Genomic DNA, 27,636 nt, shown 5'->3' on the forward strand with positions numbered 1-27,636 from the left:
TGCCTTTAAAGACATATGCGTTACTTTTGTAATCACAACAAATAAACACATATAGAAAGAATGGTGGAAAATAATTCAAAGAGGGTCATGGAGTTAGCTTATTGAGAAAAGATAAGGTAGTAAGTGGAGTCTTCAAGGACTAAGATGGAAGAATGAAAAAGGAGAGTATGAGAAATTGAAGCAGTGACTAATAAAAGTCTCCTTTGGGAAGCTTGGCAAAGAAAGGAAATAATGAATGATAAGAACAAACAGATACCACATGATTCTGAATAAAGTTTATTAAATAATATGTACAGCAAATGTAGTAATTCAACACTTCTATTTATCAAATCAATCCACTGCAATAAAGAAAAGTAAATGAACAGAAAAACCTGTGTCTGCATGGTACATGCTCCTGGGGTGTAATTTAAATGGCAAAACTTTAAATTAATTGGTTATATATAATGTCAGGTATTTTTCTTTCAGAATGTAATCTTTTTTGTAGTAACCTGTTCTAGAAATAGGACTTAATACTACTTCAGAGAAATAGAACTGCCAAAAAAACCCACAAACAAACCAAGAACCCCCAAAACAAAAAATTCCAAACCAAAAAAAAAAAAAAAAAAGAAGAAGAAAAAAGAAAGAAACTGGGATTGAAGTTACCTTCTCTTCCGGAAATAATGATTATTTACTTAAAATTTCAACACTTTACAATGGCTATATTTGTGCTAAAAATCTGCCGGTGAGTTATTTGTAATTCCTTCATTTAAATAAAAATGCAAAAAACTCCATGACTTCCTTATTTTACCCCGCTTCAGTTCAAATTTTTAAAATTATTTTTCTATACAAAGTAGGTACATGGGCTATACAAAGTTAAATATACATATTTACAGTCCCACTTAAGCATATGATTTTCTTCCTTTACTGATCCCGGAGAGACTGCAAAAGAGAAGTAGTTTGGGGCTTGCCTTTACCCAGAAGCGTGGCTAATATATCAAAACTGTTAGCAAGGCATGCCGCCAGTTAGTTGCACTTGCTATTAATAAACCTGTATAAACATATCAGCATAAAAATAGGTATTTTATATTACTAAATGTCTGAAGACAAAAGAGCCATTGGAAACCTCTGTTCCTTGTTTTGTCACACATAGGAAGCTGAAGTTTGATGCAAATTTTAACATATGATTTTATTAAAGACTGGCAAATTAGTGAGGCATATCTGAGTTTCTGGAGATATACAAATGCGTGAGGCTGGCGTCATATGCAAATGTGGCTTTACAAATTGGTTTTATTTTCTAGCTGTATTTAAAGAGGTGTTCAAAATTACCTACTTAATCAGGAAGCACCCCTCAAAAACCTATTAGATAAAATCATGTTATTAATGGTTTGCATCTAAGAAAGACCAGGAAACACATCAGCCAATACAAGAATTACATTTCAAAATGGGTGAAATGCTGCTGTGCAAATGCACGTGCATACACACTTGTACTATATTCTCTCTGAGTCAAAAACACAGTGTCCTGGGAAGGTGGAGTGGACCTTCCAAAGCAATGAGTCTTATTTAAGGAATTTCTATCCAGGAAGCTCCTCCACCTACCTGCACCCCCAACATTAGTTCTACAATCTTTTCCTTTGGGATTAAGGCTCTGCTGTAGTTACTGGGAATAGGTAACACATTCCTCATATCAGCCATTTACACTTTAGTGTGAAGAAAGTCAGCGAGCAAGATTTACAAAGAGGACAGGGAGAGAAGTGAGGGTACTGTGGCTGTCTGATGGGGGTGGGCAGCTGAAGGGATCCTAAAATGAGTAATGGAGACAGAAGTTGAGGCAGGGACACTGAAGACAGACTTTGCGTAGTAGAGACCCCAGACTCTGGGACAACAGTCCGACGGCAATTCTGAGCTATATGCCAAGAGGCAGGATTCCTATACACACCCTAGCACTTGGAATTGCTATTCCTATTTGTGACTGTGGATGTGTTTGTGGGGAGAGTGAGAGTGTAAAGAGTGTGGAAACAATTCCAAGTATTTTCAGCCATAAAGTACCCTTGGGCAAAGGTCCTTCCGGCATCCTACGTATTCAACAGTGAGCTAATGGAGACAGAAATGTGATAATGCTTTCTAGGATCCCTCCAGGGAAAGTTTACCTCTTCCTCTCTCCCATCCTTCTCAGCACATATCACAATCTCTCTTGGTTTTTTGTGTATCTGTCTCCCTGGTCACCTGTGAGTTTCCAACAGGCAGGGAATGGGCCATTTCCATCTTTCATTCTCCAAGGGGTCTAACAGAGAAGCCAATAAACATTCCTGAACTAGGTAGAGTTGTGACTGAACACGCCTGGTGTCGCAGGGGCCCTGGCATAGACCTGACCTCCCGGAGTGGCAGAATTGCTTCCTCACGCCTGGGGCCACTGCATCTGCACCTCTCTGAAGAGAAGCCTCATAACCCTGGGTGACTGAGCACGTTTTGAGTGGCCCTTGAACTCCTACGGGAGTACAAATGAGACACGGTGAGTCTCTTCTCGGCTCAGAGCACGCCTTGCTCATTGGCAGCCCCGGCATCCAGCATGCATCAGTGTGTGTTGTTAAATGAGTCACTGAACACTGCCATCCTTGGTTGTCTGAGAACAGGCCTATCAACCTCAAACTGCTTGGCCAAAAACAATCCAAAAAAGAGAGGTTAGCAATGGCATTGATAAATGAAACCGCTGCCCTGAAAGTGACCATCTGTGAATGCCAGCACTATGGGAAAGGAACACACTGCCTGTGACCTCAAAAGCTAACAGGGTTTCTTGACTGAAGTCACTCCAATATAGACATTTAACTATCTGCCTGGTCACCAGCTCCCACAGGCAAACCTTGTGTGTGTTTCTGTCTGAACACCAGGGGTGTCAATGGCAATGCCACATGCAGGTTGGACGCACAGGGTGCCTAAGTTGTGCCTCCATTGCTCCAGAAACTTCAGCAGGTCCAGTGAGGGTCTCGGCCTTCGGGAGTTTGGGGGTGTCAGCAGCCTAGACAGATCTCCAGCAGTGTTGGGGGACCAGGGGGCTCTGAGTGGTGAGGAGTGGGACTGGAGTCTGTGTGTGGAGCCTTTGGAGAATGGCTGGGAAGCTGCCTGGCACTCTGAGGGCTGATTCGGGCTAAGCGCCGAGACCCTTTAGAGATGGAGCTGGTCAAAGGTGCAGCAGCCGGAGGCATTTCTGGCCTACCCGCTCCTGGGCTGGGCTACAGGTCAGATTACCTAAGATGGGGAGAGGAGGGGAGGGCTGGAGTGGCTCCCAGAGCAGCTAAGTAAATACAGATTTGCCTCATTCCTTTCTGCTCAGCACATGGTTCAGGCCTGTCTGATACACAGTAAGCTTAGACAGGCTCCAGTTTCAAACACAACACACTTCTCTGTCCCTCTCTTTTGCTTCTTACTTTTATCCACTGCATTACTTTTCCTACTGACTCAACTTTTAAATAAAGAGACTGGTTCATGAATTATGCTTCATCCTCCAATAAAAATCATCTCTGTGGTTTTCAGTCTTCTTATAGATACAAAGGCTTTACATAGTTGCCTGGAAAAGTACCAAACTGTCTTGTCCTTCTTGAAGTACCTATAAAAAAACACACATATGCACAATGAGAAGACTAGCCCACATGAGTTCAAAGACAGCCCCTGATAACACTCCTGCAGCTTGTAGTATAGTGTATGGTTTTCCAAAGCACTTTCCCTTATCTCATTTAGGTTGCAAAATAATGCTGAGTGGTAAGCAAGGCAGGCATTTTTAATACTCCTTTTTTTAAAAAAATGAGCTTTTTTCAGAGCGCTTAAGTGACATTGCTGAAGTCCCATAGCTCAGCAAGCATCGTAGGCAGACTTTGATTCCAGGTCTTCTGACTCCCAGCCCACTGCTCTTTCTAATACTTCTCCACTTTGGAAGAATGAGCACATTCATCTTCTAAACTCTAGAATTTCTAAAAGTCCACTGGATGTGACCACACATCAAAAGGAAATTCCTCTCATAAGCCTGCTTAAGTCCTAAATTGACTGCCTGTCTTTGCTACCAACTTTATTAGGGTTTCCGTTGAGCCAGGAACACTAAGCACTTGGGAACAAAGCCCTTCCTGGGCTGCTCCAGATCCAGAACTGCTGGATTCCTCATCTCCTTCCTGCCCTTGGGGGTCTCTCTGGAGAATTGGCACTGTGTGTGTGTGCACGTATGTGTTATGTTGTGTTATCATTACCCTCTCATGAACAGACATCACAATTTGATCACTGCTTCCTTTTCCCACCTGGCTTGGACAGAACTTCAGAAACCTGTTGAACATATTTCAAGCAGCCACTATCAGTGGGTTGGAGCTGTTGCCCGAAGTGAAGGAAGACATCTAAAGACATCTAAAACAACTATTGGAACCCCTTGGGCGGTGGGGATGGTTAAGGAGGACCCAGAGATGCGCTCAGATGCTGGTTAGCACCGTTCCTTGTGGGCGAGAAGGAGCTCTGCTGGGTTACTTTATTCTTAGTCTGAATATTAGGTTACTTTTTGAAGTGTTTGAGGCATTGAAGAATCTGAAATATTTCCTTTACCAAGCTGCCGGGGATGCCCCATTAGAGAATGCCCCTCACCCACCCCAAGTTCTTATAAAGAATGTAAATGCTTGTGGAAGAGGTTAATAGCTAATATGTACAAGAGCTGCACTCTAGTGTCTTAGCCACACGTGTCTACATGTCTACAGCACTTGAAAAATGGCCATTCTGAGCTGAGCTACACTGTAACTGTAAATATTTATCGCATTTCTAAGACTTAGTATGAGAAAAAGAATGTAAAATACTTCAACTTTTAAATACTGGTTACATGTTCAAATGACACTATTTTGAATGCATTGTTTAATAAAACATATGAACATTAATTTCACTGGTCTTATTTTACTTTTTTCAACATGGCTTCCAGGAAACTTTAAATTTCTTACATGGCTTCTATTATGTTTCTATTGGACTGCATTGCACTAGGTCAGCAATTTTCAACCTTTTTCATCTCATGGCACACACAAACTAATTACTAAAATTCTGCGGCACACCAAAAAATATATTTTGCCAATCTGACAAAAAAGAGGTATAATTTTGATTTATTTGTACTGGACCACTATTGTGTTGGCTATTGTCATTTTTTTTATTTGACAATGTAAGGGAAGAGAGGTCTCCGCCCCACTTTTAAATAGGTATTGCATGTTTTAGAAATTCTTGTCACACACCAGCTGAAAAATCACTGCAGTATACTACTGTTGACTTCTCAGATCTGGTTTTCTTCTATACACAACGATTTAAGGTAGCGAGTGCTACAGGCTTCTGGGGGCCTTGGGAGGATGGGTCAGCTTTCTAAGGAGCTGGTGAGGCCGAAGCAGATCTTTCTGGCTTCCCACTCATGCCGAGACCTTGCTATTCTTATTACCTCAGCCCTGACACTACTTTGCCTTTAGCAAAGCTTTTCCAGCAAGATCAGGAAAGAGCTAGTCTTTGGGAAGAAGATAAAGGTAAAGCCATTTGTAAAAGGGAAAATTGAGGCAAAAGGGGAGTCAGTGGCTACCAACATCATATGCATATCTGAGCAGAAAGAACAGAGGCTTGGGGAGAGATGAGCCTTCGTTCAAATACTGGCCCCACTATTTGCTACATGGGTGACCCTGGGCTAGTTAGTTATTTTCTTTGGACCTCAGTTTTTGAATCTGTGAAATGAGGAGGATTCTTGGCTTACAGGCTGTTTGTTTGTTGAATGAATGTCAATTAGAAAGTTTATCAAGCAAGCATTTGCTTTATAACAGAATCTCAATAATGTTGATCTTTCCCTCCCAGTTTTCAAAAGGTGAATCCCTTGTTTTAATTAAGAAGATCACTTTGATGAAAGTTATTAGAAGGCTGGGGTAAATAGGATCTTTAGAATGTCTAACACATGCTTGAGTTTCATGGTATAGGCCGAGGCTCCGTCAAGTTTTCCTGTGTTGTTTCACAAATGAGATTTAAAAAAAAATTTCCAAATGTTGAAAAGATACATGTCAATTAGAAATACAAACATAATCAGTGAATATGACAACTGCCTTTCCATGCACTTGATATTGGCACATTTGGTCTTTAGGTCCAACATTACTGCCATCCACACAGTCTTGAGAACAAACATAAACTGGGTGGCCTAGCCTTCCTCATGGTGGTACGGGAACTGAGAAGCTCCTCTTTCCACACAGAGAATATTGCTTTCTGCACAGTTCATCACTCCTAGTCATCATTCCTTCGAAACACAGCTGGTAGGAAAAGCATGACGAGATCACTCACCAACAAACCACCCGTCGTCACATTTTTCCATGACATCAACAATATCTCCATCTCGGAGTTCCAACTCATCATCGTTCTGTGGTATATAGCTATATAATGCTTGGTAGCTAAATCTATAAATGAGAAAAATGAATAGTAAGGGGCTAGTAGGGTTAAATAAGGAATTTTAAAAGCCATGTCAGTTAAGTCAACATTTAGGTAGTGTTTCTTACTCATCAGCAGAGATAAAAATATTGTGTTGGCTATCTCTCGAATGACTTAGCATTGGGGGAGATCCATTCCACATATGATAATAAATTAAGAAGGACAGGGATGGAAAACTGCTGATAAGCAGGTCATGATCAGTCCTTTTACTTAGTTTCAATTGGTTACCATAACCAAGGATTTTGTCTAGATGCCTGCCCCCTTTAAAGTTACCCAAGGTTTTCCTTAACATAGGATGATATGTGTAGATTGTCAAGAAGAATCACAGGTTACTTAGGTCCAGAGAAAGACATTATATTCTGGTCATTTATACTGGACAGCCCAAGACATTTGTCATATATCATAAAATTGTCATATTTATATGGAAACATATATATTCCAATTACCACACTGTTTAGCAAAACTACCTTGAGTTTCTTAATACACCAACATACATCTCATTCATTGCTATTAAGTATGAACATAATTTTCCTGAAATTCTTGAAAGCTTTTTTCCATCCTGTGGATTTGGGAGTTAAGATTTTTATTTGCTTGGTAGTTGGCCTAGGGCAACTTGGTGTGTGCTGTTCTGCTTGTTCTAACAATAGTCACTGGAGAAAGATGGACTACATGTGGTGAAATCTGATATCTGCTTTGGCAACAGAAAAAGCTTTGTTTCCACTTATTCCTTTCACAAATACTTCAGAAGCATCCACTATGCACCAGTTCACAATTCTGTTTACTCATTATTTTGAAACACAACAGTAGCAGGCAAAACTTTGCAAATGAGCCAAACATCTACCATGTCAGCAGATGCCAGTGATTTCCATTGTGGGCAAGACAGACTAGATACAAGTAGGTGGAGCCAGTTCCCAGAAACAAGGGGTTCATTCTCCTCTGTTAAAACCAAAGGGACAATTTCATTTTATGTACTTGTCCAAATGTGCTGATATTTTGGTAGATGGATCTGTCTGACAGAGGAAGGTCTCTAAAGAGGAATTAAGAGAGGCAGATAGATTTCCAGTTGGTAAACGAACACATTTTGATGTTTCTATGTTTGCCTCCTGTCCCCCCACCCAACCTGGACTCCTTGGAATGCCCTATCCCCCTCACTTGCACTTGGCTGCTTTGCTTGGCTCAACTCTGGAAGTAACTCCTGATTTCTGCTCCTCTGTCCTCACTCCCAGACTATGGAGCCTGGCTGGAGAAAAGTCCTGTCACCCTGCTGCTTGGGTCGCCCAGTCAGCTCTAATTTTGAATGGGCTGCATGCTGCTCAGGACCCTGTTCCATTGAGTCTGCCCACCTCCTGTGCCACTTCTGCTGCAGAGGGCTCTTCACTCTCCCCCATTTCCTGAGAGGAAGCTTGATGTGGGCATCACTTTAACTTTCCTCCCCTTCAGGTTTAAGTCTCTATACCTCTTCCCACCTGCCTCTGTTCTTATGTGTGAGGAAAGGTCCCTTCTGGCCATGCTGAATTCCCCTCCATGGGCTGTTTCCTTAACTTCGGTCTTCTCTCACATCTTTGGACTCTGTCAACACTTTCTCCTCTGGTACGAATGTACTGAAGTCTCTGTACCCTAAAAATGCCTCCTCTGTGTTTGCTACTCCCTCAATCTATAGCCCTTTCACTCACCACCAAACTGACTCATCGATCCTCTCTGACACTGCTGTCTCCCAGGTCACCAATGATTTTTCTAGCTGCCAAACAGAACACCTGGAGGACCCTTCTCACTTCCTACCCTCCTGGGCCTCCCTAAAGCAGGAGGCACTGCTGACCGAACATGCTTGCGTTGTTATGCGCAAGTGATTGCTCCTAGACCCTCTCCTGAGTCTCTTGCTGCTTCTTCTGTCTCCTTTGCTGCTACCTCTGTTGCCTTAAAAACTGGTTCTCCAAGGATCTACCTTCGTTTCCTTTCAAACTTTACCTTGAATCTCCTTGGGTAATCTTGTGTCCATGGTCATAAATTACCCACTGTCACTTCTTGGCTGGATTACAATATCTCCCAACCAATGTCTTTGTCTTTCATCTCCACCTTCTACTCTATTACCAGAGTTATCTCCCCAAAACAAAACATAATCAACATGCTCCTCATTTCAAAACTCTCTAGTGGTTCCTGAGTGCCTGCAGAATAAATTCCACACTTATTTCGGTAGCATGATGGATTCTACAATCTGGTCCCAACCTACTTCTTGAGTGTCATCTCTGTTTTCTCCATGAACTGTATCCCGTGGCCACATGGGCATTTTTGAAGTTGTCCTAACACTCCACTTCTGCACACGTAGTTTCCTCATCTAGAAAGATCCCTATTCTAGCTCCCAAATCCAATTTGTCTTTCAATGCTTATTCCAAACCTCCTTTTTCTGTCAATGGAGTTAACGCCTTTGTGCTTAAAACATAGGAGACAGCCAGTATTTTTAATTTTTGTATTGTTAATGGTTTATTTTATTCTCATTCGAGAGAGAGGGAGATGGGGAGAGATAAAGAAACATCAATGCTAGAGAGAAACACAATCAGCTGCCTCCTGTATGCACCCCAACTGCGGATCAGGCCTGCAACCTGGGCATGTACCGACTGGAAATTGAACCAGTGACCTTCTGGTTATGGGAAGACGCTCCAACCAACCGAACCACACCAGTCAGGGCAATGTTTTTTTTCCTAATGAATGGATAAACCCTATTCATTCAGCTCTGGTTGGAGCTAACCATTCCTTCCTCTACATTCCCACACTAGGAGTGAAACCAGTCAGCACAGCTCCCATTTGCCCTTGGGTACCAGTCTGCTCTTTACCCGCCTCTTTCTCCCAATAGGCCATGACATCCTTCATTTACCGGCCACCTGTTCTCACACTGGCTAATGGAAAACATGGTATTCTCAGAGAAGCTGGGAGTGCTTCATTCATTCCCCCAGAGTCAGTCAATGACCCACTTTCTAAGCCCAACTGTCCACTGAAACGTGAGAACTGAAGTTTGCCAAGTGTACTTACAAATCTTGTGAGGCTTGACTCCTGTCTGGAGTGACTCTTCGCTGCTGGGCTTGAGGTTGCTGAGAAATGATTAAAGATGATTTATTGTCAGAAGGGGATACCTTGTGATGAAAGTCAAGGGGATGAGAAACAGTGCTGCAGTAATGAACAGATTTTTCGGCAATGTTTATGATCTCATTGCAAACCGCTTCCTGTGAGGTGGCCCCGAGAAATCCAGAAACCCCCATAAAACAGTCAACATGGGGACAAAAAAAGAAAGAGAGGAAGAGATGGAACATTCCAGACGAAGCACATAAGTCCAGGGAAACAACAGAGTTGAAGATCCAGGTTAAAAAAATAGATATTCCAGTAGTGGAGTGCAGGAGGGATCCAGGCGTAAGCATGGAAAGACAGGTAAGATACAGAATTTGGAATTTAGTATGAATATTAAAAAAAAGGTAGTAGCATAAAAGGTTGTAATTAGTGAGTAACTGTTATAAACAGAATAATTTCAGGATAGAAATGCAAGTATGTATCCCCGATCATGCACTAAGAACATTCATTTAATCCCACATGTAGGCAGAGTACAATTATCATCTCTAAATTCCTCTGCTTTTTTTGAGAGGGAAAGGGGTGGCCTACCATCTCTCTCTACTGCAATAGCCACAAAATTCGTATAAATAATGGCTCGGTGAGTGAACCAAGCATTACTTCAGGCAAGACTCTAGAAGTCAGTAAGGATTCTCTTGAGAAAAGCTACAGTCTTATTCAACAGGCATCTTACCACATAGCTCTTTTCAGATTCTGTGAGATCAGGTCCTGCTCTCAATGAATGATGAGAAGGCTGTGATCACCAAGCAAATTATAAGGGAGACATTTTAGCAGATGTCACATCGGAAAGAAATCAAAATAAAAGCATGAGCAAATACATGTACCACACCATCACACTCGATGACACTGGATACTCGTGGCCTATGCCACTGAGTTTCCACAACAACACGGTGGGTGCACAGGAGAAAATGCAATGTACAGAGTTAGAAGCAAGCATCCAGGCAATGAAATGGGAAGTTGGAAACATGGCTGCGGTGAGGTGCGCATGAACAACACAGGGTCCCCGGACTGGCAGGAAAGAGACTCGGAAGGCTGTGTTAAGGAACAGCTGTGTCCCTCTGCAGCCATAGGCATTGGTCCCCTCAGTCTCAGCTGGGAAGCATCTGTGGATGGGCTGCTGGACCAAGAGCCAGTTTCAATCATCTGGTTGACTAGGAGCCTCCTCTGACTAAGCAGGCTCATAAAACAACAGGTATGACATATTTCGGTACTCATAAAAACTGAAAAGGAGAGTAGTGCTTTTGAAAAACTCCTTGGTAATAGTTAAAGTATCAAAAAGACCGTCCACTGGGAAATCTGCACATAACACACACACCAGCTAGGTATGAGAGGAGTTCAGAAAGTTTACGGAGCCGAGCTTGCTTCCAGAAACGAGTGTCCGGACGCAGTTGCAGAAACGAAACCATCACTCATCACCCATCAGCTCAGGTACCACATGCTGACAGGGAAGCACAGGTGCGATCATGGCTCACCACCCATCTTTTAAGGGGGTCTCCCACAGCAGAGGCCAGGCCTTCATTGAAAGAGTGTTAGAAATCATTTCCCTTAAAACAGATTCAATTCCAAGCTCTAGGAAGTCTCCCTAAGTAAACATTGGAAGAGCCGTCCCTGGAGAAATCCTCCAGGCAGCCCACAATCATAGCAATGAGCCTCAGTGATTCCACGCCCTTCGAGAAGGGCACTCAGAGGTCTTTTGTGCATAACTCACTTCTTTCACAACGATGCCCAGAGAAGGTGGCAGCCTTCCCTGATGTCACACAGTAAGTTAGGGGTACACTTGTTTCCTGGATTCCTCTACTGTCTCATTGAAACTTCCCCTTCCTCCTCGGACCATCTCCAACATTACCAAGTGTGCTCACTGACATTACCTTCACTGAGTTCCACAAAAACACTGGAGACAGGTAGGTCAGGGTCTATCAATCCTGCTTGCTTTCAGAACCCAGGAAGCTGATGCTCAGAAGGGTTTTGTGCATTCCCCACGGTCACACAGCTGGAGGTGCAAGGCTGCTAGGCTGTCTTTCCACATCACCACGCCATCCCTGCCTGGTCTTCACCACTATAAATGACCTCGCCTTTCAGCACACATGCCCTGCAGGTCCCATGTCCACACAAGATGCCACTTGTACACTCTGGTCCTTTTGGGAAACCTCTTCAAGTTCTCCAAACTCCGTCTAAACTTTTGTCATTTAAACCAGCCCCCTGGAGTCTGACAGGAGTGAAGGAAGAGAAGGGACTGGAGGAAGCCATTTCAAGCTCCTTTTGCAATGTCGCAGGACCTGCAGGCCTTTGGCAGGTGGCCAGGAGCTGACCTAGCGTAACGCCATTCACCATCTGTCCATCCTCTGGATGGGGCTTCTAGGTAACAAAGGAAAGTAATGACATTTCCAAGCACCTAGAGTGAAACTTATTCTGGGCACCCTGAGTGGATGATAGCTCCAGGCAGATTTAAAAAAATCTTTTATTGTATCTTTTCCATTACCATTTAGCCTCCTTATACTCCTCCCTACTATAATCCCCACACCGTTGTCCATGTCCATAAGTACTTTTTCCTTTTTGCTCAATCCCTCCACCTGCTTACCACCACCCCCGCAATACTCTCCATCTATGAGTCTGTCTCTATTTTGATTGTTAGTTCAATTTGTTCATTAGATTCCACATCTAAGTGAAATCATATGTTACTTATTCTCTGACTGGCTTATTTCACTTAACATAATGCTTTTCAGGTCCATCCATGTTGTCGCAAAGGGTCAAGTTTTTTTCTTTTTTATGGCTGAGTAGTATTCCATTTTGTGAATGCCCCATAGTTGTTTTATCTATTCATCTACTGATGGACACTTGGGCTGCTTCTGTATCTTGGCGATTGTAAATAATGCTGCATCCAGGCAGATTTTGACTTGAGAAAAGGTGATAGGGAAACTCAAGAGTTAAAGATTTTAGCTTCAGTCATAGTTGATAGCTTAAGTAATTAATGCAGGTAGAAAGCAGTTATCCCAGGAACTGAAATGACCTATTAAACTCCAGGACAAACAATCCAACCTTTGTGTCCCAGAGGGTCTGCAAATGATGGAGATGGTATCTGAGCCACTGAATTGTTGATCAGCAGATAAAGAAATACTAGCAAAATTGCTATGGACTGCAACTCTTACCTGATTAAACTTTTTCTAAACCCCTTACCTGTCCTTTCCTTAGCTCTATTAAAGAGGTTGGCTTGAGATGAGATGTTAAGATGTTTTTTTTCCTTTCTTTTTCTATTGTTGTTCAAGTACAGTTGTCTCTATTTCCCACTGACCAGAAGGTTTTTAAGGAAACATAACCTGCCATCTTCTCAGATTGCCAGCATCTGAATAAAATGCCCATAAAGATTTAGTCCTCATCTCTACGTAGTGGTTCTGATAGTGACAGGCAGCACCAACACTGACTTTTCTGGTTTCATTTTCTGGTGACTCCTGTGCGACACTTTCAGGACTCTCTGGTAAGTCTGGATATTCGGGTGGGGAGTCATGTTGGCTGCCTAGATTGCAGGGGGGGGAGTTGGGGTGCAGACTTGGAGACTCCCCAGCAGCTGCCAAAGTGATTTCACATGGGGACCCTCCTCTGATTCTCAGCATTCTCCATCACCTTTGTTTTTGATCAAATCTGGGTCATGACTCAGAAAAGACCTCAGGAATTGAGGTGCCTTCTACTTTGTGTGACATATAGAACTCTGTCTGGAAGAACTGTAGTCCCAGGTTACAGCTCAGAATGGTTGTCAGGAATTAAGCTGCATTCTGGTTTGTGCGCTATTACAGTACTCCGTCTGGTACTATGGTGTGGTGGGGGGTGGGGGGTGGAGCAGGCCTCCATTCTGGAAACAGCCTTCTGGGGCAAATTCTGGCTGATTGGTCAATCTATGTTTATGAACCTGAGAAAATGGTGTTTTATCCTAATACTGCTTGGCTTATGTATAATCTTGACTCAGAAGAATGCTGGTCACCAAAAGGACCTTTAAACCACTGTACTATGCTGCAATTAGAGTTGTTTTGTCAAAGATCAGGGAAGTGGGAAGATGGTTCACAGAATAGGGAATTTGCCTGTGGCAGATAGCAGAAGCTCAGAAGAGAGGGACCAGGAAGATCAGAATGGTTGCTGCGAGCAACCATTCTGCGGCTCCCACAGCCGCAGCAGCCCTGAAGGATTCTCCTCCTTCCTCATCTGAGGGAGCTGAAGGAAGAGAGCAGACTTCTCCAGTTTCAAAGGGAAACTTTCTGAAAGTTAAGAGCTGTCCAACCATAGAAGGGGTTTTCTCAGCTGTTCCAGCTGAGGCCGTGCTGACTACTACTAGTTGGGATATTGCAACGCGGTGCTTCTCAAACTCTAATGTGTGCTGGTATTCCCAGGGATGCTGTTCAAATGCAGGATCCTGTAGGATACATCTGGAGTGTGTCTTGAAACTGCACGTTTCCATCTGGTGAAGTTCACGCTGCTGGCCCACAGAACAACTGTGGGGGAGCAAGACAGCAGAGGACCTCAATTATCTGACACTGAGATTCTTTGTGGCGAGAGTGATAGGAGTCACACCTCATGAAACACAAGTTCTCATACAAATAAAAATATTTCCAAACTCCAGCTGGTGGCCTAACAACCTCAGGTCAAATGCAGAACAAAGAGAGAATGTGGACAATCTCTTAACATAATCTCCACAGTTTACAGAAGCCCCCCAGCATCTTTCAATTAACTTAATCCCACAGTGGTGACTGGAATTGATCAACTAGTAACTATTGGGCATGTAAGAGATTTGGTGAATCAGTTACAGAAAGAAGGACTGACATTTTACTATTCCTTTCTTTTATCAAGCACTTCTTTAAAGCAGCTTTCAAAGCATACATAGGTCCATTTCCTCATCTGACTCTTGTACTAACCCATTGACTTGGGGAGGGCAGAGGATACAATTTTAAAGCTGAGGGAAGTCTGAAAACTAGCACGAGGTGGCAAAGCCACTGAGTGCAGAGCCTCTCAAGTGTCTGATCACCATACACCACCTCCCTCTTAAGTCTTGATGAGATAGCTGGTATCACCAAACGATTAACACCCAGCTTCTGCCTCTTCTGAGGACAGGCAGTGAAACTTCTATTCTTGATTACTTTTTCGTTATGTAAAAGGTACAGTGGGCATTAATAGATATCATCCAATCATTAACTCGTCCCCAGTACTGGAAGTAATACTGATAGCTCCTCTTTCCTCGGTCTCAGGTCCTGTCCAGACCAGAGGGTAATCATCATCATAACCTTCACATCTGGACAAACTTATCCCTGAGAGCTAGAGACAACTTGATTGGTTCCTTACTTAATGAAGGAAGAAGACAAGATAAACATTTATCCTATTAGTGAGAGAGAAGGAAAGATAAACACTTATCTTATTAGCTAAGATTCTGTTCTCTCTCTTGGAAATGCCTTCCTTAGACTTAAATCAAATATCTCATATAACTGAAATACAAACAAGGTTTTTGGGAGGTGAGCCCTTAATGGAGATGGAAACCATTAACATCCACCATAGGGATTCACCCTTTGCTCGGAAGGTTGCTTATCCTCACATTTTTTCCCCCTCTAGGCCTAAGTTTTATTTTCTTTCCCTGGCCCCACTTATTGTGTACAGCTTTATTTTTCTCTTCCTCCAAACCTATACCATCCAATATGGTTGCCAGTAGCCACATGTATCTACTGAACACTTTAGATGTGGCTAGGATGAAATGTGCTGTAAGTGTAAAAATTTACACTGGATTTTAAAAATGTGGTACAAAATAAAGACTGCAAAATATCTTAGTAATTCTTATATTGATTATATGTTAAAATGATACTACTCTGATATATTAGGTTAAATAAAATTATTAAAATTAATTTCACCTGTTCCATTTTATGATCAGAAAATTTTAAATTACGTAATGCAGTTCATATTATGTTCCTACTCAACAGCATTGCTCTGATCCCCAGTCCTCATTGTCTGTCCTTATTTAGCTTAAAAGTAGATACAAATTCCCACCAGGACCTCAACCAGGGTTAAGAAAAAGGGGGTAATCATCTCGTGCTAAGTACACTTTGGACTCTGGGAGATGCAATGCAGTTTTTCAAATATTTAGAAAAACAGGAATTGGCTCAACACACACACACACACACCATTCCCCTTCCCTCTCCCATCAACAGTAAACAGGTGATAGTGGCTGACCCACAAACTGCTTTTCTTCCATATTTGCAGACATGCACTCAAGTGGCCTTTCTTGGCCTGAAGTACTTGTTTCATTCTTCCCGAGTGAGCAAGCCTGCATGTGTCCTTGCTCTGTTGTCCTGTTGCCCTTCTATCCTCAGTTCACAGAAGTTCCTCAGAAATCTGACCCCAGCCTCCCTGGGGCTGTTAATCCCTCAGGATCCACAAAACACCTGGTGCTACTGTGGTTACCAAGCAACCTCTTCCAGCTTTGGGTATGTGCCAAAGCCCTGAAGCCCAAAATAACTGACCACAGGCTAAAGAACAGCAGGAAGTCCTGGAGATGTGGACAGGATAGAGGAACTCAACCTCAACATGGTCTGAACCTTCCTGGAAATATCTGCTCTCCTAATGCCAAGTCCCTCAGAAATGGTATTCTTTTACTCATCTCAAGCCTCCTATCTTCCCATTTCCTCATACCGCAAACCACTTTGGGTGACCTACACTGGCCTCTTGGGTGGGCGTGGGGTGGACATAGGACTTGGAGTGAGAAAACCTGGCTTCCAGGCCAGGCTCTGATACTAATTTGTCTTTTGAGCAAAATGCTTAACTTCTTTGGACTTCAAGCTCTTGGTAAAATAAGAGTATTGGACAAGATTTATGTAAATGTCGTTTTGGCTCTACTGTTCCATGATTGGAGTGTGAGCACCCTATGAACTGAGAACCAGCACTGGGCAGGGCTGACCTGACTGAAGGGAGACAGCACCTCACTCATTGCCCTCTGAAGACTAGGTGGAGGGCTTTTGACAGCAGCCTCCCCATGTAGAGGTCTGGCAGTGTGGGAGGTGAGGGGTTGCCTCCAATGGCGACAAATTTGCAGCTCCTGGAACACCATGGGCAAACTCGGCCAGAGGAGTAGGAAGACAAGAATGATTCAGGCTACTGGGTTTGGGCTCTAGGCAACTTCCACGTGACCCTTCAGTCTCTGATTCCATTGAGTTCTCTTGAGTTTATTGAGAAAAATATCCCTTCTTAAATATTAAAACAATGACAATTAGTTCAGCTGCTTACTACCCAGACAATCTCCGTGCAGATTACTCCAGAGAATACACGTTAGCTTTGTTGCAATTTGAATCTGATTACAACACTCAAATGCTCCTCAGTCACCTCATCATAGTCTGGAATGTGGACTTCCGTTCCTTACCTAAAACAAGCAGAGGAGTAATGGCAAATGTGTTCTCAAGTATGAAGAAACCAAAAGCTTTCCAAAATGAGGGCTTTGTACTCAAGGTGGGAGAGAATAAGGAGGAGCACGAACTGGCAGAATGAAAAATCTGAATTTGCCAAATTCTGGAATTGTCTAACCCAAAGTAGAAGGATTCTCCCATTACCTACTTTCTTACCCCATGTTCCTCTCTTAGGTGGAATGGGGTAAGGAGGGTAAAATAAACTACTTCCATTTCTTTTCCCTGTTACACTGGTATCACGCAACAGGTATTAATTGAGTTCTAACTGCATGCTCAGTGCTAGGTGCTTGTCTCCAGGATATCTCATTTAATCCTCACAATAATTCAATAAGGTAGTCAACATGTAACTCATCTTACAAAACTAAGACCCACTATGTCTTCAGTTGGGAATCTGAAGAGCCAGGATTTGAACCCGTCTCTCTGACTGCAAGTCCTGCATATTCCACTGCACCCTGATCTCTGGTATTGGGGCGGAGTCTACTACCTACCATTTCTCCTAACACTTTATAGGGGTGGACACTTCAACTTTGGGTCTTAGTTTCCTACCTTAGATGCTGAGATGATGCTTATTTTTCTAAGAACTACAGCCAATGTCTCTCCCCATCCTGTGAATTGTTAAGTACCCTTGGTATTTACTTAGAGATTTCCCGCTTGAGTGAGCCAAAGGAAAATGTTTCCCATTCTTAGTTGGGTACCTCAACATTTTAATATATATTTATTGATTTTAGAGAGAGAGGAAGGGAGAGAGAGAAACATTATTGATCAGTTGCCTCTTGCTTGTGCCCTGACAGGGGACTGAACCTTTAACCTAGGCATGTGCCCTGACCGGTGTGCAGGATGATGCTCCAACAAACTGAGCAACACCGGCCAGGGTGAGTGTCTCAACATTTTAAATTTCCTTTTGGTTCTTGCAAGGTGCATCACATGCTTTCCATTCCAGTTCTGACTCCCATGCTCGTAGCAGGCCTATGCCTTTGTTGTTCTCTTTCTGGAACCAACCTAGTTTCCATGTGGTAAGGGATGTTCCCTCCAAGTCACCAAAGCATGTCTTTCTGTGATCAGCTGGGTAGCTTTCCTTCCTCTCCTTTCCTAAGGTTGTAGAATAGTTTGCTCTGCATTTCTCAGACAGATGCTTTGAGGACACATCGCTTTCCTGAATATTTTTATGTTAAACTTCACGCCCTCAAATTTTATTGTTTGACTGTCTTCCTTCCCTTTAGGAACCAAACTGACACCATAGAAGTGTTGCTTTCTTCAGGCTTCAGCTTTCTCATCGCATCATAAAAATCACATAAACTGGGGGCTCTTAACCTGGTGGACCACGGAGCTCTCTGGTGGACTCAAGTGTGACTCTCTTGAAACTTGATGCAAATTATATAGGCTGGCCTTGAGTTCCTGGTGACCTCAGACTCTCAAAGGTTCTGCGATCCAGAAGAAGGTACAAGTCACTGAAGTAGGTGATTTTCAAAGATTCTTTTTAATTCGGAAGTTCTATGAGGTGCTCTTATCAACTGTAGGGACTCAAAATCCAAGGCTAGATGCCAGTCCAAAACCAGGGCTTCTATCTTAGGGAAGAGCTTGGTAAGTAGTTGGTGATGCCAGTGAAAGATTTCTACCACCATCTTCCCCTTCACGTTCCTGATTGATGGGTCTAAACTTCCTTGGCCAAAACTATGTGCCCTAAACCCAAATCCAAGAACTTCATTGGTGATTCTTAACTCTTAAGCATTTTGTACGTATGTTTTTGTCGAATTAATTAAGCTGTCCCTCAAATAATAAAAGGGAAAACTTTCCCTTTTCTATTGAGAAGGTCTGCGGGTCTATAATAAATGCCGTACTTGGTATTTGTTCTTTTTTTTCCTTTCCACTGAAATTCACACAGATTTTTAGCTAATCAAGAACATCAAAGGTAAAAAGAACTTCAGTTTTCTTGTCTGAATGTTCTGTTTACAGACTGGGAAGCTGCAAGAGAAGGGAAGTGACTCACCCAGAGACACACAACAGTGATGCAGAGCTGAGCTAGAACAAGGCATCCATCCTGTCAGCACAGTGCTCTTCCCACTCAACCTCGGATCCCCCTAGGTACCCGCCCACCTGACTCACCCCCTCCTGCTGTTCAGACAGTATACACCTAAAAACATGAGCGATGGGCCCTGTGTGATGTCAGCTTGAGAGGCTACAAAGGAGTGGAGTGTCAAACCCTTTCGTGGAGAAATGGCGAGGAGCACAGGACAGGTGACGAAGGAGAAGGGAAGCAGCAGAGCGGGACTTAGGACCAAAAAGGTAAGTTTGACAACAGAGTCACAAGGTCACGTGACAGTGAGGAAGCTGATTAGACACACTGTCAGGAGGTGCTGATGAACATCCATCATGGCACCAGCGAGCCCCTCCAGGCTCTGCTCCAGCCTCTTCTCCACACCACCCCTCCCTGCCCACCTGCAGACACCCTATAGGTGTCACTGCAACCAGGAGCTCACCATTCCCCATACCCCCTTTCACATCCCCGCCCCTGTACTGTGGCTGGGCTATTTGTTTACCATGAATGCCACCCTCTTACTGTTCACCTATCTTTTTTTAAAGCTTTTATTTCTTTATTTTTTTTTAAAGAGAGGGGAATGGAGGAAGAAAGTGAAGGAGAGAGACGTCAATCTGCAAGAGAAATATCCATTGGCTGTGTCTCATGTGCCCCCAACTGGGGACCTGGCTTGCAGCCTAGGTAGGTGTGGGACGATGTCTGGCATCTGACTGGGAATTGAACCTATGACTTTTCAGTTCACAGGCCAGCACTCAATCCACTGAGTCACATCAGCTAGGGCAAAACTCCTTGTTCTTTACACCCCAGGTCAAATACACTTTTCTTATGAAGTGTTTCCAGATAGCGCCTTCTTCCTCCTGATGCTTATTATTTCTCCCCATCCTGAACTTTCAGAGTGAGCTGTTTGTGACTCTCCTCCTCTATCTGCATTATAATTATTTGTGAACATGTCATTTTCCCAATGGAGAGCATACACTCCTTTAGTTGGGGTCAGTCATTTTTTTAATCTTTTCTTTCACTCAACAAGTATTCATTGAGCGCCTTCCATGTCAGGTATCCACCTGCAGGGATCTCTCACTTTGGGGCGCTAACACTCACTGCGGCATGGACAAGCAAAGGGGCATATACCCAAGAGATGAAGAAGTGTCCCCACAGGTGAGGTGCAGAGAGCTGGGGAAGCAAAGTCAGAGCACTTAATCCGGTCTTGCAGGGGTGGGAGGACGTCGTCCTCTGAGAGGAGAAGTGTAGGGCAGGTGGCAATTACCCGGGCAAACAGCATGGGAGGCTTTGGAAGGTAAGGCTGGCTGGCTGGCTGTCTGAACAGCCCATCACGTGGTGCTTCGGAGCCCGTGAATGAGAGGCTCTCCTGAGAGCAGCAGGAAGAGGCCCTGATACCGTTCACCCCTCTGTATCTCTTACAGCACTGAGCAGTGCCTGGAACGTCCTTGATGCTTGAATGGGAGAGTGAATGATCACAACATCTCAGAATGTCTGCTATTTTAAGGCTCTCAGGGAAAATTCCCTCTGGCCAGATACTCAACCTAGCTTCCCAACAACTAAAATAAATATGAACTTTTGGTTCAGCTCCCCACAGCAAGTGGCCAGCAGTTTCCCTGATAACACAAACTGGCCTGGAATGCATTTATCTACATAAGTGACTCAGCCTGAGGTCACATCATCCTGATGGGCCACCAAAGAACAGCTGTCATTTAAGTCCTCTCCATCTTTAGCTCTGTTACCCAAAGAAGGTCTCAAGAGGCAGGAAGCTTCTTTTGAAGGACCCCATCTCCCGAGTTGAGGGATCCTATTCCCAGGCACAGGAGGGGAAAGTGAACGGGGCAGGAAGGGAAGTGTGTGGGCGGGAGCCCTTTTCTCACAACCCTCTACCTGTCAACAGGGAGCAAGGCCTGGGCCCATGGCCTGGGCACCCGCATGGAGAAGGGGCTTATGCTGGAAGAGCAGGAGAAAGGGAGGGGACCAGAAGGGGTACACGTGGGGTCTTGGAGGCCCACCAAGAAAGGAAAAACCATTTCCAACAAGCCTGGCTTTCCGTGCTGCCAGCTTCTCCTCTCCTACCCTTCCTAGGAAGCGAGAAGTGGATACCCCTAGGCTCCCCCCGAGCTCCGGCACCACGCACACTTCCTGTACACACTGGGTCCTGGAATCAGGTCATTATGACTCACTGCTGACAATAACAAGGTCTCCGGCCACCACATACTGACTTGGAATGTTTACAGAATTGTTCCTGTGTCAGGGACATTTAATTGTTTTCCATGAGCCACTTCACCACATCTCCCCAGTGAACTATTCTTCCCTTAACTGGACACACCCTCTTCTTCCTCGTGGAACCCACATTCCAGAAGTACCTGCCAGGCAAAGCCTTCCCCAGGTATTACTGTTTCCCTTGGCCCCACACTCGGAGCTGCAGCAAAAATCCCCTTTGTGGAGCCTCTCCCCCATCAGGCACCACACCTCCTCATTTGATCCTTACAACTACCCTTTGAGGGAGGGACTGCCCTGCACAGGAGAAAACTGGCTGGGGAGGTTAAGTGGCTTGCTAGCGAGAGGCTAAGCCTGATTAGTTACCACTGCCCCACACCTTCCTTCCCTGCAGCAAGCGATCCCCCTCTCCCAGTTGTTAGGCTGGAGCTAGAGGTCCTGCCTCGTCTGTGTTTCAGGCCTCTGTGGCCTCCAAGCACCCTCCCTCACTGCAGTCTGACGCCGCTGTGCCCGCCACTCACAGGAACTTAAGCGGGGATGCAGTGACCTCTGTAGCCTCCCCAGAGGCTGGTGTCTGTAAGTCCTGAATAAATATTTGTTGAGTGAATAAATGAAACTTTAAAGGGAAACTGGGATTGTGGGTCAAGCATAGCCTACGGTGGGCATTGTACACAGTAGACAATACATGGTTTGGAGAGACATCCTCAAGAATTCCATCTGGTTCTAAAGATATTCTAGAATGTTCTTAGTTCCAGAAGCAGCTCTAGATCACTCAGGATGGCTAGCTTCCATTTGCAAAGTGCTGGCCCTGCTCCACTCCCAGCCCTTGTGCTTAGCACTTCTCGTACGTCACTCCATGGAATCCGCTGAACCACTCTGTGAGGTAGGCGTTATCATGTCCATTTTAGAAACGGGGAAACTGAGGCTCAGAAAGGGGGAGTGACTGCCAAGTCCCTAGACATTAGGAGGTAAGCAGGCATTCAAACCTAGCTCCTCGGGAGAAGGTAGCCAAAGTCTTTGACTTTTGAGGTATTAAACAGCCTAGCAAAATTAGACTCATGATCTAATTGTCAAGCTCATCTCCCCTCCCCAACCCCAAATTTTTCAGCTCCCAAAACACCCTGGGTTCACCTTGCTCCAAACTGTGAAGTCTTCGTAGCTGACTCAGAGAGAAGATGGAATATTCACCTAAAAACCTGGCATGCCCACTCAAGGACCCCATGCCTGTGAGAGCCCCAGTGCCGGGCCTGCACGCTCCTCCCAGAACCAAGACACACTGGCTCCTCAGTGAGCGAAGGCCCTGTGCACCCACATGGACACGAGACAGGACAAAGACCTGACGGAGCGGAGCCGGGCACAGCGCCACGGGCCATGGCAACAGAGTGTCTCACACAAAATCAAACCACACTGAGCCAAACCGAAGCTTGGTGCTCTCAGCTGTGTTAGTCCGAGCAAACTGAGATGATCTACAAAGCATGAATGGGGCGTGAGGAAGGCCTTCCTTCCTTCTCAGGGGCTTTTGCAGCAGGCGAGGGAGTACCCAAAGTGGGAGTAGCTTTCGAATCACCTCAAGATGCCACAGCAGAGCCTGTCTTTAGCCTCTGACTTTCCCCAGGCCCGACACCTTAATCGAGGACCCCTCTGTTCCCTCCTGGGTGGTATTTCTGCTCCCAAGACAAGCAAGTGGGTCTCACTGGCATCCACAAGGCCTCTGTCAATGGACCGTGGGTGAGACCTCTGGCCCACCCTGCCACCTGAGACGCCAAGGCACACACGTCATGCTGCAGCCTACCTGGCTCACACCAGTCCGAGCAGCCTTCCGCTCAGCCTGCTCGCCACCTGTACGCGGCTCTGTCTGCTCAGCCTCCCTTCCCGGAAAAGGGCTACCCAGGGGCTTGCTGGGCTGGCTCTCCTCTGGGCTGTGGAGGTCTGAGAGTCTCTGTTCGGTGCTCAGGCACCTGACCACGTCTGACGGTTTCAAGCAGCTCTTCTTAGAGATCTTGGGTCCACCAGGGTACCTCTCACCTGCCTCCTTCTCTGCTTTCCTCTCATACTGTCTGCTTTCTTCTCGCCACGGCTGCCGCTTACCCTGGCTGTTAAAGGCATTGCTAAGCTCCGAGATGACACTATCAGAGCTCCCAAGCAGCGGCTGGGAGTAGCTGTCCTGCTGGAAACCTGAAGGTGGCACGTGGATGCCACTGTCACCGTTGATGTGAAGGGAGGCCTGGCCACCTGGTGCCATGGAATAGGCTTTGTGGGGGGCAGGAAGGGCCAGTGGGGAAACCATCGAGCGTGGGGTGGGACGATCTGACCAGCTCGAAAGGGGGAGGCTGAAGGACAGGGAGGGACTAGGCCTTGCCAACGAGGCAAGGTGGTCAGTGTGATAGACAGAAGCCTCCGGCAGAGGCGGCAGAGGCGGCGTCAGAGCCAGGGACCGCCTGCCTGGGACCCCCACAGTCAGCGAGATCCACTCAGAGGTGACAGCTTGCATCTCAGGGGACAGAGCTCGGTGGGAGTGAGGCAGAGATGAGGGGGCTGGTATGATGAGCTTGCTGTGACTGGGAAACTTAAAAAGAGAAAGGAAAACAAAAGAAAGAAGCAGAAGGTATAGAGTCAGCATAGAGAAGAGAGGAAGGGAATAATCACAAGGGATATGTGGAGAGGGGTGAAATGGAGACGAGCGGGACTCTCTGGCGTCCCAGAAGGAAACTGCTTGGGCTGGAGAGAAACTGGGATGTGGGTGTGGGTGTCTGTGACTGTGTGCAGGTGGGGGTGGATGGAAGAAGCAAGTGGGAGGGGAGGAAGGGTCCCGGTCCCCTCAGGGCAGCCACACATGGTGCTGGCCTGGTTCGCAGAACCGGACTTTCAAAGGGACACACTGGAAGCTCCCCACCCTGTCCCACCCGACCACCTCTGCCCCCGAAGCCCTGACCCAGAACCGTGAGGAAAAAATGATGGCCTGCCACTGCCCTGGCCTTCCCTTGGGCGTTTACTCTCTCTTCCAGAGAGGAGTATGAGCAGCGTAGTCGGTTTGTTTGGTAGTCTTGCTTGGCTACGGTCAGACAAAGAATCTAGTTGAGTTCCCCACACTGCAAAGCAGAATACCCTGCACCAGCCTCATACCCTGACCCCATAAGACATGGACCTTGGTGGTCAGGAAGCCTGCCAATACCCATCTCCCGGGTCAGCAGTGGGAGGTTGGAGGAGGAGAAAATGATGTGAGGATGAGAGAAAAGAGGCCCCGTCCGGCTGTCATGCTGGGTCCCTGGCCCTGCTCTCCATCCTCTGGCCATCCTCCCTACAACTTACAATGGCAGAATGGTCGGGCTCTTCGACGGAAGTCACCCCACCAGGCCTGTCCTGAGTCCAAGGTCCTCATTTTCTCTTGGCTTTGGGAAAGTGGGGATGGGTTTGGAGTAACTTATATTTGAAACAAATTTGCTCATAATTAACGTTCAGGAAAGCAAACATTTTATGATAATCGTTCTTTCTTTCAGCCCAGTGTAGACAGAGATGCTATCAGTTACATTTTCAACCTGGTTTCTGCTTGCAAAGGATACTCTGGGTCTTCATTTTCTGCAGGCCCAGCCTGACCAACAAGGTGAGTAAGAGAACCGTACGGGGCCATGGTATGTCTGGTACAGCAGTGGTACCCCGGCCACCAGGTCACTGGGTACTCCCAGTACAGGGTTTTGCACACACTGATAAAGGCTCCTACTTCTCTTTCCCTGCTCATCTTATCCCCAGAGCAATCACCTTAAGCTCTTCCTTTTCCCCTGAGATAATACTTCTCTAGCCAAGTATGTGAAAAATGCCATCTGTATGCATAAAAACAGACCTTGGTGTGTACACTCTGAGTTGCTGAGGGTGGTTCTTGATCACAGTGCTGAAGAACCACCTGCAAGAGGCGTGCGCCGTGAGCACTGTGGGTCTGTTGTGATGACTACGAAAACCAGTGACGAGAAGCTTAGGTACCTGTGGGCTCGCGGTGGTGCTACGACTTGGGGAGGAGGAGTAAGGCAGGTCGATGTAATCCACCGGGTTTTTCACCAGTGGCCTTTTGATCACATCCACATAGGTGATGGGGAAGATGCCTTGCCGAGATGTTCCTGGGATCCTCCCTTCGTACCAGTTCTCATCCACCTGTCGAAGCAGCGTGATCCTCTCACCCTGTAAGACACGGCAAGGCACAGGTCCTTGTCCCACCAGGCCTCAGCACACCTGAGGCCCTGCCTGCACCCTGTGCTATCCTGCTGGTTCATTACATTCTATGCTCCAAAAACCTTCCTAGACCTGGAAAGAATGAATTTCACTGGGAAGGAGATACTAACAGAAGTAAGGCTACCTAGATGCTGGGGAGTTAAGCTTGGTTGTGAAATATTTCAGTAAAGGAGAAGGTCAGATTCATTCCCCTGAGCTAGCTGGCAAGTGTAGTGTTTTTGGCTCACTGAGTGCAAAACAGACATGCAAACTTCTCGAAGGTAAAAGTTTTAGGGGGAGGAGTTTCCTTTTTTCTTCATTTTTGTAACTTTATTTTTTCCTGTACCATTATAGAAAAATTAAAACATAAGTAAACATAAAGCAGAGATAATCATTACCCATACTATTATCACTCGGGGTTAACTATTAATATTTTGATATATGTACTTCCCATATTGAATTCTACACATGTGAATTAGACTTGCACATATTTTTTCTTATAAAAATTGAGTATGCATTGTATTTCCCTTTTAACTTGCTTTTTTATTCTTAACAACATACAATGAGCCTCATTCTTTATCAAGAAATGTAATTCTACATTCTGAACAGTGTTGCCCAGCTTAACGGACCAGTGCGGACACCCTCTCTCGCGTGCACACACACACACACACTGACTCAATCACTGGTCTCCTGGTGTTGGGCAGCTGGGCTGCTTCTAGGGTCTGTCTCTTCTATAAGGGACTCACCTTTATCTAAGGCATGGGCTTGCTTCCCTCAATCCTCAAGAACAAGTAGTAACTTCATTAACTTTGGCAAGCCAGAGAATGTGACAGGTAAAGACAGTGTCTGAATTCCTGGGAAGAACAGTGTCCCTGCACCGCTCACTTGTGTTGGGAATAAGCACGCTGAGCTCCACAGCGGTGATGATAAGTGAGAGTAACACTGGCGCCTCCTGTCGGCTGAGCGCCGACTGGATGCCGCGTGTCATGCTGGGGGCTTCACCTCTGTGGTTTCATTTAATCCTCTTACAACAGCTCTCTGAGAGCCACTTAGCTTCAAATTATATACGAAGAAATGATGGCTCGGAAAAATGATTTAAGTCCCTAAAAGCCACACAGTTGATAAACTGTGACTTTTGACTTCAAAGTTTTTCAAACTTCTCCTGGTGTCAAGAAACTTGGTTTCCTCAACAAGGCCATACCACTGTAATGTAAAACCTAGTCACTTCTACAGTGCTTGCCACATCGTAGGTGCTCAATAAATGCTGACTGATACAGTTTACAAAAGGGGTCTCAGATTCCAGAAATACTGCTTCTACTCAATGAACTCAATGTAGCTAAACTCTGACACTAGCCTAGGGCTTATTTTTAAAATACCTCACCTCAGAAAATTCTCCAATTATCCTCCCTGCTACTCTTGACTAGAGGCATCTTCAAGGTGTTACTGTAGTGCCAACACTGCTGTGAGGACAGTGCCACCTACTATGGCCCCGAAGCCCGGGATGAGCGGGTGGCTTACCTTTCTGAAGGACATTTCTACTTGTGTATCACCATTAAAGTTAAACTTAGCAATAGCTTCTCCATACTCCAAAATCTGCACCGGTGGCAACTTTTTGGGCTGAGCCTTCTCCGCAGGAGGAAGAAGCTGAGAAAGGGAAAGAGGTAAAAGAGAAGAAAGTGGGGACATGGGAGAAAAGGAGGAAACAAAACACAAGGTCTCGGTAAATAAATGGTGCTTTGGGCACCACCGGGCTTTTCTCTGAGAAAAAGAAGGAGCTGCGGTACCTCGATGTAGGTGCGCGGGAAGATGCCCACCCGGCCATGGTGCTCTCCTTCGTACCAGTTCTGATCAATCTGCTTATAAATGTAAACAATGTCTCCCTTTTGCAGAGGAAGCTCCCTGTCAACAGAGGGTCATGCATGTTAGCAGATGTTCCAATATGTGTAAGATTAAGAAGCGTAGTTCTTCACTGAGAAGAGACCTTGAGTGGGGTCAAGAGGACTACAGTACACAACAGTGGACTCCATATTTGGGCGTGAGAACCCTACTAGACGGAAAATTACATCACACTGGCATTGTTCCAATCTTTTGTAGGATGGATGTCAATTTTCAGACGGACTGGCACTTGAAAATGCTCCGAAGCCCTATTTGTTGTGGTTTTCTTCATGTCTTTTTTTGTGAATGCTGTTCTATGCTCAGAATGTTTAT

At 45.3% G+C, this 27,636-nt stretch overlaps 1 protein-coding gene across 42 annotated transcripts in view; it reads right to left on the minus strand.

Annotated features, from left to right (window-relative positions):
- Positions 1-260: 260 nt before the first annotated feature.
- The window catches only part of SORBS1 (sorbin and SH3 domain containing 1), a 223,791-nt gene continuing 196,415 nt past the window's right edge, over positions 261-27,636 (minus strand). For 32 of the 42 annotated variants that reach the window (XM_036027031.1, XM_036027035.1, XM_036027032.1 and 29 more), the window contains 6 exons: positions 27,213-27,327; positions 26,947-27,072; positions 25,204-25,398; positions 9,460-9,518; positions 6,292-6,404; positions 261-3,580 (listed from right to left, as the gene is read on the minus strand). In XM_036027031.1, the coding sequence (XP_035882924.1) occupies positions 3,513-3,580; positions 6,292-6,404; positions 9,460-9,518; positions 25,204-25,398; positions 26,947-27,072; positions 27,213-27,327 (676 nt within the window). In that variant the 3' untranslated portion in view covers positions 261-3,512. Of the gene's footprint in view, positions 3,581-6,291; positions 6,405-9,459; positions 9,651-10,222; positions 10,283-23,020; positions 23,795-25,203; positions 25,399-26,946; positions 27,073-27,212; positions 27,328-27,636 lie in introns of all 42 variants that reach the window. The other 10 variants (XM_036027020.1, XM_036027021.1, XM_036027024.1 and 7 more) reach the window with 2 other exon arrangements.

The sequence above is a fragment of the Phyllostomus discolor genome, chromosome 5 (assembly GCF_004126475.2).
Source record: "Phyllostomus discolor isolate MPI-MPIP mPhyDis1 chromosome 5, mPhyDis1.pri.v3, whole genome shotgun sequence".
NCBI classification, from domain to species: Eukaryota; Metazoa; Chordata; class Mammalia; order Chiroptera; family Phyllostomidae; genus Phyllostomus; species Phyllostomus discolor.